Source organism: Lynx rufus, unplaced genomic scaffold (genome assembly GCF_022079265.1).
Source record: "Lynx rufus isolate CCGP_SWC_20201006 ecotype Redwood Valley unplaced genomic scaffold, mLynRuf1.p SCAF_7, whole genome shotgun sequence".
In the NCBI taxonomy this organism is placed as follows: Eukaryota; Metazoa; Chordata; class Mammalia; order Carnivora; family Felidae; genus Lynx; species Lynx rufus.
In genome coordinates this window covers 79,721,968-79,739,597 of record NW_025814889.1, presented here as the reverse complement: position 1 = coordinate 79,739,597, position 17,630 = coordinate 79,721,968, and the positions used below count along the sequence as shown (strand labels likewise).

Here is a 17,630-nt window from a genome sequence, read left to right as displayed (position 1 = left end):
GGGGGGCCCCGCGGGCGGGCGGAGGAGGAAGGGGGGGGTGGAGGAGGAGGAGGAGGAAGGGGGAAAGAGACCCCGGGGCGGGTGGAGGGCGGCGGAGGGCGGGCGGGCGGGCGGAGGGCGGGCGGGCGGGAGAGGGCGCAGGCTGCGGCTGCTCCGGCTGCTGCCTCTGCTGGTCTGGGAGGGGGACGGGGCGGAGCGGCCCGCTTTCAACCCCGCGCACCCTCCGACCCCGGAAGCGCTAACCGCCCCGGGGGCCGGCGAGGCGACTGCGTCGTCCAAACCTTCCCCACGCAATGCGGACGGCCTCCCTACAGCCTAGAGCGGCTCCGTGGACAGCGTCGGCACCAACGAGACAATACCTTGTAGCCGGTGGCTAAGTCTATGATAGAGCGGCAGCGTAAGAACAGGGAGGAAGTTAGTGGCCTCTAGCGGAAAGATTGGAAATCCCAGGCGTGCGTACGGAGAGAGTTGGCAGTCGCCATGGATAAAGGGAGACAAGAGGGAAAAGGGATGGGTGAAGAGAATGAGAAGAGACGGGAAAAACCCAGTAGTCTATAGTGATACTTAAATAAAAGAAAGATTTAAAAAAACTAATTTGCCACATTGAAGGCAACTTTTACACTAGTTCCTTACTCTGAAAATTAGTAACTAAAAGCAAAGAATTAAGCATTTACTCTCTCTTAGGAAGAATGTAATTCATCCGTTAAGGGAAAACTCTTTTAAGAGTTCCATTTAATAAATGTAGAAAGAATGAAAGAGTTAGAAAATCACCATTCATTCTGCAACCCAAAATGAAATAATTCATTCAGGCCAGTCTCATCAAACATCAAAACTTTAAGTGAAAAGCTGTTAGGGGAGCAGGATATTATGGGGCCAAATATCACCACACACATAATTGACAAATCGCACGGGGGGGGGAGGGGAAGTAATCTAAAATGGAGGTATCTGATAATCACCATCTTATTCAAGTGATCAAACTTTGTATCACTAATCGCAGGATACCCGTTGACATTATGTGGTCCTTGATGAGATACAATAAATACATAGCATTATCTATTAAATATTCTTGTCAAAAGCGCTTAATCTAATCAACCTTTACCACTAATTTGCAACATACAGAAAATGTATGAGGAATAAAGGAGTAAGTTATATACCTCACACTGCAAAAAGATAATCAGCAAATTCAGAATGTTGGACAGTTTGCAAGACAACTACCTCAGGTTCTTTAATAAGGCAATGTAATAGAAAAGAAGGAGGAAGAGGTGAAAGAAAAGAAATTTAAAAGGAAATAACAAATATAAGGTATGGATCAGATCTTGTTTGTTTGCTTGTTTTTCAATAGCTACATAAGACATTTTGGGGACAACTGAGGAAATTCAAACAAACTGAATATTAGCTAATATTAGGAAGTATTTTTAATCTTCTTGAGTGTGATCATGGAATTGTGGTTATGTAGGAGAAATGCTGTTTAGAAGGTGCATGATGAAGTATTTATTGAGCATGGGTCATGATGTATGCAACAGACTTTCAAATTGAAGCAAATATGGGAAAATGTTACCAATTGTTTAGTATGAGTGGTATGTTTATGGATAATCACTGTACTGTTTGTAAACTTTTAAGAGATAATTTTTATAATAAAAATTGGAAACAATATGACGTGGAATGGAACAAGATTGGCAAAATGTTGATAATTACTGAGGCTAGGTGATGGGAATATAGGAGTTCATTAAACTGCTTTCTCTGTGTATGTCTATAAATTTCCATGTTGAAACTTTCTATGAAAAACAAAACAAAACAGAGAAGAGCTCTGGCAGGGAATAAGACAAAATAAGAGAAGGAAATAAGAGAGAGCAAACCTCGTTCAAGTCCTTTAGATGTCAGTTCTGGCCTTAATATTAGTAAGTTTATTTTATTGGGCAACCCCAATTCAATGGAGTCATCTGAAGAAGAACAGCCTTCCAAAGTGGAAAATACAGCTTGGGTATTCCAGTGCCTTGGGGGCGGGGGACATTAGAAACAATGTGAGATAGAAATAAAAAGAAGTGGGGAGCCTGGGTGGCACAACTGGTTAAGCGTCAGGTCATGATCTCACAGTTTGTGAGTTGGAGCTCCATGTCGGGCTCACTGCTGTAGGCACAGAGTCAGCTTCAGATCCTCTATTCCCCTCTGTCTCTGTCCCTCCCCTGCTCTCGCTCAGGCTCTCTCTCTCAAAAATAAATAAAACATTTAAAGAAAGGAAATAAAAAGAAGTCTGTACTTGCAAAGGCAAGGGGCAGACCAAATACTGAGAGGAAAGGAAAACAAGAAAATGTTAGGACATAACATTTCAAAAAAAATTTTTTTTAAGTTTTATTCATTTAAGTAATCTCTACATCCAGTGTGGGGCTTAAACTCACAATCCCAAGATCAAGAGTCACATGCTATTCCAATTGAGCCAGCCAGGTTCCCAGGACAGTAACATTTCAAATCAAACTAAGGAACAGGCTTACTGAGAGGCCCAGGCAGAAGGTCAGATTAACCTCAAGATTTTGCATTAGGGTCATTTATATTCCAGGGACCCTGTGAGCTGGGGTGAAAGTGAGTGGCTATTCAAGCAGTCATCTCTGATGTGGAAGGCAAAACAAAGATCAAATACAAGTTGATAAAATAACATCATCCTTAGTATGGCTTCTCCTAGGACTGGGCAACAGTTGCAGTCAGCTTTGAAAGAGAAAGATGAGATGCATTTAATGGCAATACCTAATAATTTTATGAATCAATAATTTTCTCTCAGAAAGGGAAAGAAGAGAGTGAGTTTGCCTTGAGCTACAAAACGACCTGATATAGGCAGATGATTCCAAAAAGACAGCAAACTAAAGACTCATCCCATGACTGGCAATCCCCCAAAGCTAAAGTGACATTTTTTTAAATATTTTTTTTAATGTTTATTTTTTGAGACAGAGAGACAGAGACAGAGCGTGAGCAGGGGAGGGGCAGAGAGAGAAGGAGACACAGAATCTGAAGCAGGCTCCAGGCTCTTAGTTGTCAGCACAGAGCCCAACAAGGGGCACGAACTCATGAACCGTGAGATCATGACCTGAGCTGGAGTCAGACACTTAACCAAATGAGCCGCCCAGGCGCCCCTAAAGTGTCAATGTGTATTTTATTTTTTTAAAGAGATTTTTAAAATGATTTTTTAAAAATATTTATCTTTGAGAGAAAGAGCATGAGTGGGGAAGGGGCAGAGAGCAAAGGAGACAGAGGATTCGAAGTGGGCTCTGCACGGAAAGCAGAGAGCCTTATGCGGAGCTCAAACCCATGAACCATGAGATCATGACCTGAGCCAAAGTTGAATGCTTAACCAACTGAGCCACCCAGGTGGCCCTCAATTTGTATTTTAGATCCCATGGGTTTCCTATCCTTTCCCATTGTCAATTGTGTGGAAACCTTGCTATACTTTGTTTATAGTAGAAGAGAATGGCAGAATCCCGGATTCCCCTGGTGGACACAAGGTGGTGAAGTCATAAGATAAACACATTTGAGAACCACCATCTTTAGTGCTTTATATCATTGCACAAAATATGGCGCAAACCCAATGCTCTCAGGGGACAGGCAAGTTATGTAATTGGGAGAAAGAAGGCAACAGGAAGTTGCAATGAGAAGACTGGAGTGCACAGGATCCACCTATAAGGAATGACCACTACTCGAGGCCAGATTTTCTGCCTTCAGGAATGAGGACCCACTGTTGCTAGACTTTCTAGCTTGAAATCTAAATCTTTATTGAAAATGTCTGGGGACACCTGGGTGGTTCAGTCTGTAGAATATCCAACTCTTGATCTCAGAGTTGTGAGATCAAGCCCTACGTTGGGCATGGAGCCTACTTGGGGGGTGGGGGAGAGTCTGATATTTAGCACAGAATGGGCTCTCCACAAAAAGAAAAAGAAAAAGAGACAGACAGACAGACAGATAGACAGACTCATAGCCAGATATAGCCATGGGCATCTGACTTTTCAACCTCAGTTGTTTTTGCTTTTTGTTTTGTTTTGTTTTAGTTTATTTTGAGAGAGAGTGAGTGCAGGAGGAGCAGAGAGAAAGGGAGAGACAGAGAATCCCAAGCAGGCTCAGCACAGTCAGTGTGAGCCCGACGTGGGACTCTAACTCTACGAACCTTGAGATCATGAGCTGAGCTGAAATCAAGAGTCAGACACTCAACTGACTGAGCCACCCAGGCATCTCTCAACCTCGGTTTAAGATAAATGTACCAAAATGTTCACTGTAGCAGTTAAGTGTATAGCAAGACTGGAAGCAATATAAAATTCCAACAATAAAAGATTGGATAAATTGAATGGTGTTAAAAACAAGGTTGTATTCACTAGCACACTTCCACACATGCATGCACATACACACAGATGGAATCAACTCCGAGACAGACGGTTAAATGAGAAAAAGTTAGGTCCAAAAGAGGGCATAGAGTATGCTCCCATATAAAATGGGGAGGAGGAAAATAGGAATGATGTAATAAAAGGGGGGGCACTTGACTGTACACAGAATAGCTCTGGAAGTTTACAGAAGTATCTGGTAGTTGTGATTGGCTCTTTCTCTGAGAAGAGAGGAGAATCTTTTCACTCAATTTCCTATTAAAAATGTTACAATCTGGGGGCACCTGGGTGGGTCAGTTGGTTAAGTATCCAACTTCAGCTCAGGTCACTGTTTGTGGGTTTGTGAGTTTAAGCCCTGTATTAGGCTCTGTGCTCTCTGTGCTCTCAGCATGGAGCCTGCTTTAGATACTCTGTGCCCCTCTCTCTCTTTGCCCTCCCTGCTCACACTCTCTCTCAAAAACAAATAAACATTTTTTCAAAAATGTTACAATCTGGGGGCCCTGGCTGGCTCAGTTGGTGGGGCATGCAACTTTTGATCTCTGGGTCATGAGTTCCGGTCCCAGGCTGGGCATAGAATTTACTTTAAAAAAATAAATCAATTTTAAAAGATAAAACAAAAAAGTTACAATCTTTTTCTCAAGTACATGTATTGCTTTCAGCTTTTAAAAAGTTAGTAAATTTGAGGGGCACCTCAGTGGCTCAGTCAGTTAAGCATCCAACTCCTGATTTCGGCTTAGGTCGTAATATCACAGTTCATTCTGATTGAGCCCCACATGAGGCTCTGAGCTGAGAGCCTGCTTGGGATTCTCTCTCTCTCTCCCTCTCTCTCTGCCCCTCCCATGCTCTCTCTCTCTCTCAAAACAAACTTTTTAAAAAGTTGATAAATTTTTGAGAAATAACAAAACAATAGTAAGGCACTGTGCATATGGCTTAGAAATGCCAGGATGGGGAGATGTGCTCTCCATGGTTAAGAGTGGGGAGAAAGGGGGGCACCTGGGTGGCTCAGTCGGTTGAGCGTCCGACTTCAGCTCGGGTCACGATCTCGCGGTCCGTGAGTTCAAGCCCCGCATCGGGCTCTGGGCTGATGGCTCAGAGCCTGGAGCCTGTTTCCGATTCTGTGTCTCCCTCTCTCTCTGCCCCTCCCCTGTTCATGCTCTATCTCTCTCTGTCTCAAAAATAAATAAATGCTAAAAAAAAAAAAATTAAAAAAAAAAGAGTGGGGAGAAAGGGGGCACCTGAACGGTTCCATCGGTTAAGCCTCCAACTTCGGCTCAGGTCATGATCTCATGGTTCATGGATTTGAGCACCGCATTGGGCTTCAGATCCTCTGTCTCCCTCTCTCTCTGTCCCTTCCCCACTAGCACTCTCTCTCTCTCTCTCTCTCTCTCCCTCAAAAATAAACATTAGGGGCCCCTGGGTGGCTCAGTTGGTTAAGTGTCCGACTTCAGCTAAGGTCATGATCTCGTGATTTGTGAGTTCGAGCCCTAGGTGGGGCTCTGTGATGACAGCTCAGGTTCTGGAACCTGCTTGGGATTCTGTGTCTCCCTCTCTCTCTGCCCCTCTCCTACTCGCACTCTGTCTCTCAAAAATGAATAAACGTTAAAAAAATTTTTTTAATAAAATAAATAAACATTAAAAAATAGTGGGGTGTTGGGGCGCCTGTGTGGCTCCGTTGGTTAAGTGTCCGACTTCGGCTCAGGTCATGATCTCATGGTTTGTGGGTTCGGGCCCGCATTGGGCTCTGTGCTGAACTCTTGCTCAGAGCCTGGAACCTGTTCAGATTCTGTGTCTCCTTCTCTCTCTGCCCCTCCTCCACTTGTGCTCTGTCTCACTCTGTCTTTCAAAAATAAATAAATGTAAAAAAAAAAAAAACAATAACAGTGGGGTGCCTGGTGGCTCAGTCTGTTAAGTGTGCAACTTCAGCTCAGGTCATGATCTCATGGTTCATAGGTTCAGGTCCCATCAGGCTCTGTGCTGACAGCTCAGAGCTTGGAGCCTGCTTTCGATTCTGTGTCTCTCTGCCCCTCCTCCGTTCATGCTCTTTCTCAAAATAAATAAACATTTAAAAAAAAAAAGAGAAAGAGTGGGAGAGAAAAGGAGTCAGTGAGTTTCCTAATTTCACAATTTCTTTTTGTGTTTTCCCCTTCTAGCCACTGCTGTGTTTCTCCTTATTTCTAGTTTGTCAACATCTGTTTCTCTTCACCCCACAACCCCCCTGTGTCCATATCTCCCTTCTCCTCAAAAAAGAAGAGCTGATGAATACTGAAAACTTGATTTCAGCTCAGGTCATGATCCTAGGATCATGGGGTCGAGCCCCGAGTCAGGCTCCACGCTGAGGCTTAGGATCCTCTCTCTTCTTCTCTCTCTGCCCCTCTCCTGTGCATGCACATGCTCTCTCCCTCTAAATGAGGGGCTCTCTGCCCCTCATTTCCTGCATGGTGACTCAGGCTCAAGAACTAAACTTTCATTCTACCCCCATTTTTTTTTTAATGTTTATTTACTTTGACAGAGAGAAGGCAGAGAGCAACCATGGAGAAGAGGCAGAGAGAGAGGGAGAAAGAGAATCCCAAGCAGGCTCTGTGCTGTGAGCACAGAGCCCAACTCAGAGCTCAGTCCCACAACCACGAGATAATGACCTGAGCCCAAATTAAGGGTTGGACACTCAGCTGATCGAGCCACCCAGGCATCCCTCATCCTACCCCTTTTTACAACTCTGTGCCTCTATAAAACTGTTTCTTCTGCTTGGAATCCATTGGGTTAAGAGCACAGACTCAGGAGCCAGACTGCCTGAGTTTGAATCCTGACAGAACCACTTCCTACGTCAGTTTTCTTTACTTACAAAATGGGAACAATGGTACCTACCTCATAGAGTTGCTGTGAAGATTCTAGAAGTTATAAACATAAGGCACACAATAAATGCTCAGTGTTAGCTGGTACTTTTTACCAGCTGGGCAACTCCTACTTTTTCTGAGGCTCAGCCTGGATCTAGTTCATTTTCCCAGTGGCACTGTCACTCCTTCCTTTGTTCTCTCACTGCTTGGTCCATGTCTCTATTGTGGTCCTTTTTACTGTATTATAATAACCTATTTACGTGTCCATCTGTTCCATTAGATCTTGCGAATCATGAAAGGCAGGAACTGTAGCTTCAGCACCCAGAACACAGTATTTCCTCAATAAACAATTTTCCAGGAAACCAATCTAGTCCCACTGGGAGACCTGTGATTCCCAAACATGCTATGGAATTCTGTGACTCTGTACCTAAGCACACATGCCTTTCCCAACCCCTCTCCCCACTCCACTTGGAAAATCCACTCTTTCATTTTTTTTCGACTCATCCTTTCCATGCTCCAGGCCCAAGAGGCAGTTGAAATGTCACTTTTCCTGACAGGGAAAAGGGCCCCATCCTTGAGGGTCTTACTCAATAGATTTGGGGCAAAACTCTAAATCATTCTGATAGCTGATGGGCAGCCAGGGTTAAGAACCTCTGTAGCAGATATGAAAACTTAAGCTAAAGACCTATTTCTGTTCGTTGAAGGGAAGACAGTAAAGATTCATACCAGTAGACTGAACCAATTCTGAAGGTTCTTCTCACTTAAGAAACATAGAGACAGTATGGCGTCTTCTTCACTGATGCTCTAGTTCCTGGATATAAAACTGATACACTTTGGAGGGTCTAAGGAAGGGCAGCAAAAGTGGTAGAATGTGCTGGGCCCAACCAAGGTAATGGCACGGGTGAACAGAGACAAGGAAAAACAGCTTTATTTGCACTGAGAGTTGGAGAATAAGAAGGACCTGAGCCAGCCTACCAAGCTAAGGAGTGAGATTAGGTTCCAAATGGACTCCACCTCCCAGCAGCCTTCCAGTTAGTACGATCAATAAAGGCCTGATGGGAAATGTATTTGCCACTAAATTACCAAAGTGTGCCAGCCACCTTACAAAAACAGTACAGTTTCTTTTTCGCTGTAATTAAATTTCCACAACACCTCCCAACTACAAGTATTACAAAACCACATTTTACAGATCTTAAACTTGTCTTCAGCACTTAACTCAAAGGTCTCATCATCCTCAAAAAATAGTCCTGCTAAACTCATCAGCTAAAAGTTCTATCCCAGTAGTGAGAAGAAGGTCTTTGCTAGCCCATGGGAATTATTTTCCCATTTTCCCTAGCCAGTTAGGGCTGAACAGAAGAGGAAGGCTCAGATTGTAGGGGCTGGGGGGGGGGGGGAAGGTGAGCGAGGAAGGGCACAAGAGCTAATTTTCCCCAGTAACAAGATGGCATCTGAAGCTTGATGGGAGAGCAGAACTGGAGAGGCTTGAGGGAAGGGTCCAGGCCCTGTATTCAGTCAGAGTCACTGCTGGAAGAGGAGGAGGAGGAGGAGGAATGCTGTAATGGGAAAGGGGAAAGGAGACAGCATCAGATCCAATGACCATTGATCACTCCATGGGACATTCTTTGGTGCTCTACCCCTCCACCCAGCACCCCCTTGCTTCCTAAGAAGGTCAGCAGTTTTGAAACAGACTGTCTCTTAAACAGCAAAAGCAAACATTTCTTTCAGCAGTGAACATATAAGAATGGATTAAACTTTCCTAAATCATTGCACAGAACTTAATATTGCATTTGGAGCATATTTCCAACTTTCTTTACCTGACTCAATGCCTTGTCAAGGAATAAATACAGGCACTAGCATAACATAGTGCTAAGAGACAGCTGCTACTTTACAAATGCTTACTGATTGGTCACATGGAAAGTTCTTGTAGCTATGATTCTAAGACAAGTGAGTAGAAACAGCAGCTGTGTGCCCAACTATCTTTTCTTTTTCCTAAGCCCCAAATGGGAGAAAGTGAGGAAGGTGGGAGAGAAGGTGGAGAGAGTACTAGTCAAGATTCTTTACATGCGTACTCCCATCAACTGTCATCAAAAACACTTTTGAGTCTCTCTGGGGTAATTTTCCCCCCAATTCAATCTCATCTTTCCTTCTCCTCAAGCTTCCACCAAAGACCTAGATCCAGGAGGTAGTGCCCAAAGCCCCAAGGCAAATAAATAAACACTAGGCAGAAAAAGGTAAACTAAGGCCTCCTCAAGATCCAGGTTGGTTTTGTCTTCCAGAGTTGTCCTGAGAGCTATTTGCTGCTTAACACTCTTCTAGAAGGAAGATACTTCACCTTGGGGCTGTGCACGAAATTTTTATCTGAGGCTGAGAGTCACTGAGAGTCCTGCTGGGTGGTAGGACAAAAAGGCCCATGTAATTAGCACAACACCTTGTGAACACTGAAAGTGGGTGTATCTAAGTTGCTAAAAGCATCTGGGGTGGGGTGGGGTGGGGGGGAGCAAAAGTTCTGGGACAGAGAAAGACAGACAGGAAGGGCTTTAGATTCCAATATCTATGTCTAAGGCTCAACCTAGCCTTCCCTGATAGAAGGTCCAATTAGCCTAATATTCCAAGATTATCAGATTCTTACCAGTGGGAATCCTTTACAAAGAAGAACCATCTACCAGAGCCATATAATGGCTGCTTCACGTCCTCAGACTGCAAATCCCCCTTACCCATTCCTGCCAGCCTAGTCCCTCTGAGGGGGCACCCCTTCCTAGCCAGACTCCAGAGGGCACTGACCTTGCCATGTTTGTGGTGTTTGTGCATCTTTTTATGAGCTTTCTTCATTTTCTTCCGCATCTTCTTGTCCATCACCATTCCTGGTGCTACCATGCCAGGTGCCAAGGGATTCACAGGAGGCATGCCAGGAACAGGTGGTGGGTAGGGAGGTGGGTAGGGACCTAGGGGTTGGCATCCTGGATACCCTGGTTGTGGCACAGGATGAGGGGGCCCACCTGGGGGAAAAGCTGGATTCCCCTGGGGAGCTTCTGGAGGAGTTGGAAAGGGGCCTGGAGGATAGGCAGGATTTACAGGCGGTGGGTGGGCAGGATTGGAACCTCCAGGGTACCCAAGGTTAGGAGGATATGGATTTGGCCCTGGTGGTCCTGGTGGAAGAAGCAAAGAATAAATTAAGATCAGAATTGCTCAGACCCTCTGGCAACAAATGCCTACAAAAGAAGGTGAGAAACACCGTTTCTCACTCAATACTTAGAGGGAAAAGCAAAGGTGAGGAAGGAGAACGGGGCGTAGGGGAGACAAAGCTGCGCAGGAGACAAAGGTTAAGGACTGACAGGACTGGGGGGAAAGGGAGACCGTGAACTCTAAGGAAAGACCATTGGTCAGCTATGGTTTAAGGACTGCTTTTGCGGTGGAGAGAGGCGGAGGAAAAACTGACACAAAAACTTCCTGTTGTGGGTTTCATATGAAAAGGGGTGGGGGTGAGAGAAGAGATCCCCAAACACCTACCGGCATTGGGATTCCACATGTTCAGGTGTTTCCTCCAGCCTGAGGAGAAAGAAATGAAGGCAAAAAGCTGACGGCGCAGAGGTGGGAAAGGGATTTTGAGCCTGAGGCCAAACCCAACGCGTCTAGCCCTACAGTAGACTCAGAACTACTAGGACCTCTACATAAATGCTTTTTTTCCACCCGTTCCTTCTCCTACCTATTCTTTTCCCTAGTTTCCTAACTATAGGAATTTAGCTTCCAGGACCCCTCCACCTTCTACTACCTCTGACTGCAGCTGGAGGTCTCTAACTCCTCAGGAGAAGGGCAGAGTCCGCGAATCTCACCGTCGTCATCCCTCACCACCCTTTCCGTGGTGACTTTAACCACCCACAGCCTAGGAAGGACCTTAATTTTACAGGCGCCAGCTCGGAGGGGGAGGGACTCAGGACCACCCCACCAGTCCTCACCCCCAGGCTAAGAGAAGGACCCGCCTCCCGGCGAAAGGGCAGGAGGCTCAGCAAAATCCTCTGCCGCTTACAAATGTAGACACACCCCCTTCCACATTAACAAGAGTAAATGGAGGTCCTGGCTCCTAGCTGCGGAGGGACCCCTGACCCAGAGACGGGAAAGGAGGAACCCAGATGCCCGGTCACCTTTACGCCACCGCCTGGGCTTGACTCATCTCGGCTCTCACTTCCTGGTCACCCCCAACCCCAGGCTTCAGCACCCGCCTCTGCTACCGCCTAAGGTAATTACGTGATCTTTTAGCGTTAGTGATTGGAGGACACACGCATCAATCACTCTAGCCCGAACTAGGCTAGAGGACAACCGTTGCAATAGGGGCGGAACCCGGCTGCCCCGGCGGAGGCGGGTGTAGAGGAGCGGACCGGCCGGAAATCCCTGGGGGCGGGGCCAAGAAAGACCGGGGAGGCGGAGGAGCGAGTTTCTGGGCAAAGTCCCTCCAGAGGCTTTGAAGAAACTCAGCCCATGCCCTCTGAGCTCCCAGTCCAAAGGGTGCGACACCTTGTAAGGTGAATAATACACCATGGTAAGTACTGTAACACGAATATAGAGCATGTAATAAAGGGCGGGGAGCTGCTGAGGCTCAGCCCCAAGCCTTAATTTCGCCACCTTCCTCCTAGCTGCCGTGGGAAGTAAAGAAACGTGCTTGGGCGAAATACAGAGATTACCTAATCCCTCCTTGGAGTCCCTATTTTAGGTGCATAGCTCTGCTACCTGTCGAATTGGATAAAACAGATAAAACAAGTCATCTTCCCCACCCTACCCCCCCTCTCGCCCGTAAGCTCAATGCCAAATGTGGGGCTTGAACTCACGACCTTGAGATCAAGAGTGGCATGCTCTTGGAGGCGCCTAGCTGGCTCAGTGGAAAGAACATGCGACTCTTGATCTCTGGGTCCTGAGTTTGAGCCCCAAGTAGGCTGTAGAGATTACTCAAATAAATAAAGGAATAACTTTAAAAAAAAAAGGGGGGGGCATGTTCTATGTACTGAGCTAGCTAGGAGCCCCTGAAGAGGTCATCCTTGATGGCTCTCTTCACCTTTCCCTCATCCCCTTCCAACACCACGAAGTGTTCATTTTGTCTCTCAAATAAATCTGAATGCCTTCCACTTCTCTCCATCGTTCCTGCTCCCAACCTACCATCATCTCTGGACTGGATTGCTGCCATGGACTTTTTTTTTTTTCCTTTTTTTTTTTTTTTTTTTATCACAACAAACAAGCTTGTTTTAAATAAACATAGAAAACCATACACTCCAAACTTAAAAATACTCATTCTTGGGGCAGCTGGGTGGTTCAGTCGGTTAAGCGTTGGACTCTTGATTTCTGCTCAGGTCATGATCTTAAGGTCGTGGGATCTAGCCTCACATCCAGCTCTGCACTGACTGCGCTGACCCTGTCTGGGATTCTCTCCCTCTCTCTGCCCCCTCCTCCCCCCAAATAAATAAACAATTAAAACAGTTTTTTAACATTTATTTATTATTGAGAGATAGACACAGAGCGTGAGCAATGGAGGGGTAGAGAGAGGGGGGAGACACAGAATCTGAAATAGGCTCCAGGCTCTGAGCTGTCAGCACAGAGCCTAACACGGGGCTCGAACTCACAAACTGTGAGATCATGACCTGAGCCAAAGTCGGACACCCAACCAACTGCACCACCCAGGCGCCCCAATAAACAATTTTTAAAAATACTCATTCTTCCTAAGCGTACTTAGACTATTCATAAAAATTGGTCTCAACTAATATAATTCAAATTTCAAAGAATTTTAGAATACATACCATATTCTCTAATCACAATGTAAAATGTAAATACAAACATATATCTGGAAACTTAAGAAAACAAACAAAAAGGCTTCCAAATAACTTTGGGTCAAAGAATGAACCATGATGGAAATTAAATACTTTGAACTAAATCATAATGGAAATATTACATCCCAGATTTGTGAGATACAAGAAATATGAAGAAAATAAATTTTATATTGAATTCATCATCTTGAATTAAGGATTTTGATAGATTTTGAAATATATATTTTTTTAACGTTTATTTATTTTTGGGACAGAGAGAGACAGAGCGTGAACGGGGGAGGGGCAGAGAGAGAGGGAGACACAGAATCCCAAGCAGGCTCCAGGCTCTGAGCCATCAGCCCAGAGCCCGAAGCAGGGCTGGAACTCACGGACCGCGAGATCATGACCTGAGCTAAAGTCGGACACTCAACCGACAGAGCCACCCAGGCGCCCCTGAAATATTTCTTAATGTTTTTAATTTATTTTTGAGAGAGAGCATGAGCGGGGAAGGGGCAGAGAGAGGGGAACGGAGGATCCAAAGTGGGCTCCATGCTGACAACAGGGAGCCTGATGTGGGGCTCGAACTCATAAATTATGACATAATGACCTGAGCCACAGTCAGACACTCAACTGACTGAGCCACCCAGGTGCTCCAATACTTTTTATTTTTAAATAATTTTTAGATTCACAAGAGGTTGCAAAAAAACTAGAATTCTCGTGTACCTACCCTTCCCCAATGATAATATCTTACATAACCATGGCGCATTTGGATACAACTTCCTAATCAGCTTTGTGCTAAATATCTGAGATGAATTGGAATATTTTCTATTTTTCCTTAAGCTCTAGGACAATTTATATCTGTATTATTTATTTCTTGGAAGATTCGGTTTGAAAGAAATTATTGTTGTCTCTATATGGCCATAATGCCTTTTAGAAGTTAAATATTTCATGGGGTTCCTGGGGGGCTCAGTTGGCTAAGCATCGACTTCAGCTCAGGTCATGATCTCATGATCTCATGGTTCATGACTTCAAGCCCCGCCGTGAGCTCTCTGCTGTCAGTGCAAAGCTTGTTTTGGATCCTCTGTCCCCCTCTCTCCTCCCCTCTCCTGCTTTTGCTCTTTCTCTCTCAAAAATAAATTTAAAAATTTTTTAAAAGAAGTATTATTCATAATAGCCCCAAAATGGAAACAAATCCAATCAATGTCCATCAACAGATGAATAAAGTGTAGTATGTGTGTATAATGGTATATTATTCAGCCTTAAAAGGAAGGAAATTATAACACATGCTAAAACATGGATAAACTTGAAGATATTATGCTAAGTGAAGTAAGCCAGGCATAAAAGGAGAAATACTGTATGATTCCATTTATATGAGGTACCTACAGTCATCAAATTCATAGACAGAAAGAAATTGTCAGGGACTGGAGAATGGAAAGTTATTATTTAGTGGGCACAGAGGTTCAGTTTGGAAAGGTGAAAAAGTGCTAGAGAAGAATAGTGGTCATAGTTGCACAACAAAGTAAATGTACTTAATGTCACTGAACTGTACCCTTAAAAATAGTGAAAAGGGTAAAAAAAAAAAAAAAACCAAGCTCATTCTGGATACTGTGTGAGGAAAGAACAAGATAGGGAGAGGTGGTTAAAATGGAATCAGGGAAGCGCCTAGGTGATTCAGTTGGTTGGGCATCTGACTTTGGCTCAGGTCATGATCTCACCTTCTGTGTGTTCAAGCCCCATGTCAGGCTCTGGGCTGACAGCTTAGAGCCTGGAGCCTGCTTCAGGTTCTGTGTCTCCCTATCTCTCTGTCCCTCCCCCACTCATGCTCTCTCTAAAAAAAAATAAAATAAAAAATAAAAATTAAAAATATATATATATTTCTTTAAAAAAAAAAAGTAATAATAAAATAAAGTGGAAACAGGGAGCCCAGTTAGGAGGTTACTGTTGTCGTGTAGAGGAAGAATGGTGGTGGCTTGGATGGAAATTGTGAAGAATGGTCAGACTCTGGGTATTTTTTAAGGTAGAGCTTAACAGATTTGGACTGGATGTGAAGTGTGAAAAAAAATAGAAAAATCAAGGATGAACCCAAGGACACTGAGCAACTGAAAAATAGTGGTGCCATTTACTGAAATGAAGAAGATGAGCAGAGGAGCAAATATGAGTACAATTTTGTTGGACAAGTTAAGTTTAGGATGCCTACAAGATATCCAAGTGGAGATGTTGAGAAACCAGTTGGATTTGGCAATCTGGAACTCAGGGAGAGTTTTGGTCTGAAGAGAAAAAAATTGAGAGTTATCCAGGTATGAAAAGCCAAGGAGCTAGATGAGGTCACTAGAGGGCAAGTGTGGCCAGAGCAGAAAAGAGGGTCTAGCATTTGGCCTTCAGCATGACAATGTTTAGAAATTGTGAAGAGGAGCAAGCAAAAGATACAGAATGAGTGGTGAATGAGGAAGGGAAAAATCAGAAGAGAGTATGAATGAAGCACTTAAGGAGGAAGCTATCAAATGTGTCAAATGTTGCTGACAAATTATGTAGGGCACCATCTGAGAATTGGCCATTGGATTTTGAAAGGATGGTGAACTTTTTTTAACACTTTATTTTATTTTATTTTATTTTATTTTATTTTATTTTATTTTATTTTATTTTATTTTATGAGAGAGAGAGAGAAAGAGAGAGAGAGAGAAGCCCAAGGAGGCTCCACGCTCAGTGCAGAGCCCAACACAGGGTTTGATCCCATGACCGTGAGATCATGACTTGAACCGAAATCAAGAGTCAGACGTTCAACCAACTGAGCCACCCAGGCGCCCCAAGGATAATGAACTTTTTAAGAGTAGTTTTAATGACATGGTAGAGATGAAATTTTGCCTGAAACAAATTGAGGACAAAATGAGAAATGAGGAAGTAGGACAGCAAATAAAAGCAATTCTTCCAAGGAGTGTTGGTAAATAAGGAAGCAGAGAAGTGGAGCAGTAATCAGAAGAGGGTGAGAAGTCCAGGAAGGGCTTTTTTTTGGGGGGGGGGAGGGGGAAGCACAAATGGGAGAGGGGCAGAGAGAGGGGGTCAGAGGATCTGAGGCAGGATCCATGCTGACAGGCTGACAGCAGTAACCCTGATGTGGGGCTTGAACCCACAAACTGTGAGATCATGACGAGAGCCAAAGTTGGATGCTCAACCGACTGAGCCACCCGGGAGCCCCTAGGAAGGGCTTTTTAAGATGGGAGAGCTTAAAGCATGTTTGTAAACTGATGGGAATAATCCAGTAGGGAGGAAAAATGACATTGCTGGAAAAAGAAGAGATCATTGAAAGAACAAAGTGACCAGAAAGAGTAAGGTTTCAGTCCATGGATGGAGGGACTGACCTTAGATAGGTCAGTTCACAGGGTACAGTTCAGTGGTTGAGAAAATGAGTTCTGGAGCCAGACTACTTACTTTGTGACTCTGGACAAGGCACTTAAAAAGAAACTTCCAGGAGCATCTGGGTGGTTCAGTTGGTTAAGCGTCCAACTCTTTTTTTTTTTTTAATTAAAGTTTATTTATTTATTTTGAGAGAGAGGGAGGGAGGGAGGAAGGGAGGGAGGGGCAGAGAGAGGGAGACAGAATCCCAAGCAGGCTCCACACTGTCAGCGAAGAGACAGGGGCTCAGGCCCGGGAACTGTAAGATCGTGATCTGAGCCGAAATCAAGAGTCGGACACTTAACCAACTGAGTCACCCAGGTGCCCTCCCCCCCACACCCGTCCAATTCTGAATGTAACTCAGGTCATGATCTCAAGTTTCATGAGATCAAGTCCCGTGTCGGGCTCTGCATTGACAGTGTGGAGCCTGCTTGGAATTCTCTCTCTCTCCCTCCTCTCTGCCCCTTCCCCACTCTCTCTCTCTCTGAAAATAAATAAATAAATAAAAATTGGGCATCCACTTTCGAATGTCCCTTCTCTGTAAAGAGAGTTTCCTACTATTCTTCCTTTCTAATCTTATATTCTAATAAACTTTGCCTGCTGCTCAAAAAAAAAAAAAAAAAAAAAAAAAAAAGAAACCTCCAGGCCTCAGTTTTCCTATCTATAAGACAAAGGATCATAATAATACTTAATTTATAGTGAGGTTTAGTAGTTTTAAAAAATTTTTTTAAAAATTTATTCAGTTTTGAGAGACAGAAAGAGACAGAGCTCTTTCTGGAGAGCTGGGAGGGGCAGAGAGAGAGGGAGACACAGAATCCAAAGCAGGCTCCAGGTTCTGAGCTGTCAGCACAGAGCCCAATGCATATAGAGAAGTTTAGATGACTTAATACACATGAAAGATTTAGAACACCACTGGACATACAGTAAGCCCTATATATGTATTGGCTGTTATTATTGTAATAGGAGGGAAATCAGAGTCTACAGGTCCAAATGCAAATGCATTGGTAGATGGAATGGTGGGAAGATGTAAACATTCTTTGCTGATTGCTGTCCTTTTCTTTCTTTTCTTTTCTTTTCTTTTTTTTTTTTTTGTTTGTTTCTTCACGGAAGTAAAAAGCAAGCTGTCAGTTGACAGGGAGGTAGGAGGAAAAGGTTAGAAATAGTCATCTCGGAAAGTGGGCAAATGAATTGACTAGGGAACTGTAATAGGGTTGCTGGGCAGCTTGAAGGGCCCACTTGAGGTCTGTGAGCCAAGTATATAAAGT

General features: G+C 44.3%; 1 protein-coding gene across 3 annotated transcripts; it reads right to left on the bottom strand.

The window, feature by feature from the left end:
- Window positions 1-8,101: 8,101 nt before the first annotated feature.
- Window positions 8,102-11,391, bottom strand: PRR13 (proline rich 13). Of its 3 annotated transcripts, none has more exons than XM_047067101.1 (4): window positions 11,329-11,391; window positions 10,697-10,735; window positions 9,971-10,335; window positions 8,102-8,742 (listed from the first exon to the last, which is right to left on the bottom strand). In XM_047067101.1, exons 2-4 carry the CDS (start codon window positions 10,713-10,715, stop codon window positions 8,698-8,700), a joined length of 429 nt encoding a protein of 142 aa, XP_046923057.1. In that variant the 5' UTR covers window positions 10,716-10,735; window positions 11,329-11,391; the 3' UTR covers window positions 8,102-8,697. The 3 variants fall into 3 exon arrangements, with proteins under 3 accessions (XP_046923057.1, XP_046923056.1, XP_046923055.1); XM_047067100.1 differs by lacking the exon at window positions 11,329-11,391 and adding an exon at window positions 11,143-11,207; XM_047067099.1 differs by lacking the exon at window positions 11,329-11,391 and adding an exon at window positions 10,959-11,125.
- Between the last annotated feature and the right edge of the window lie 6,239 nt (window positions 11,392-17,630).

Coding starts and splice junctions, on each gene's coding strand:
- PRR13 (XM_047067101.1), bottom strand. Junction 8,743..9,970: donor AACACCACAAACATGGCAAG/GTCAGTGCCCTC, acceptor TTCCCATTACAG/CATTCCTCCTCCTCCTCCTC.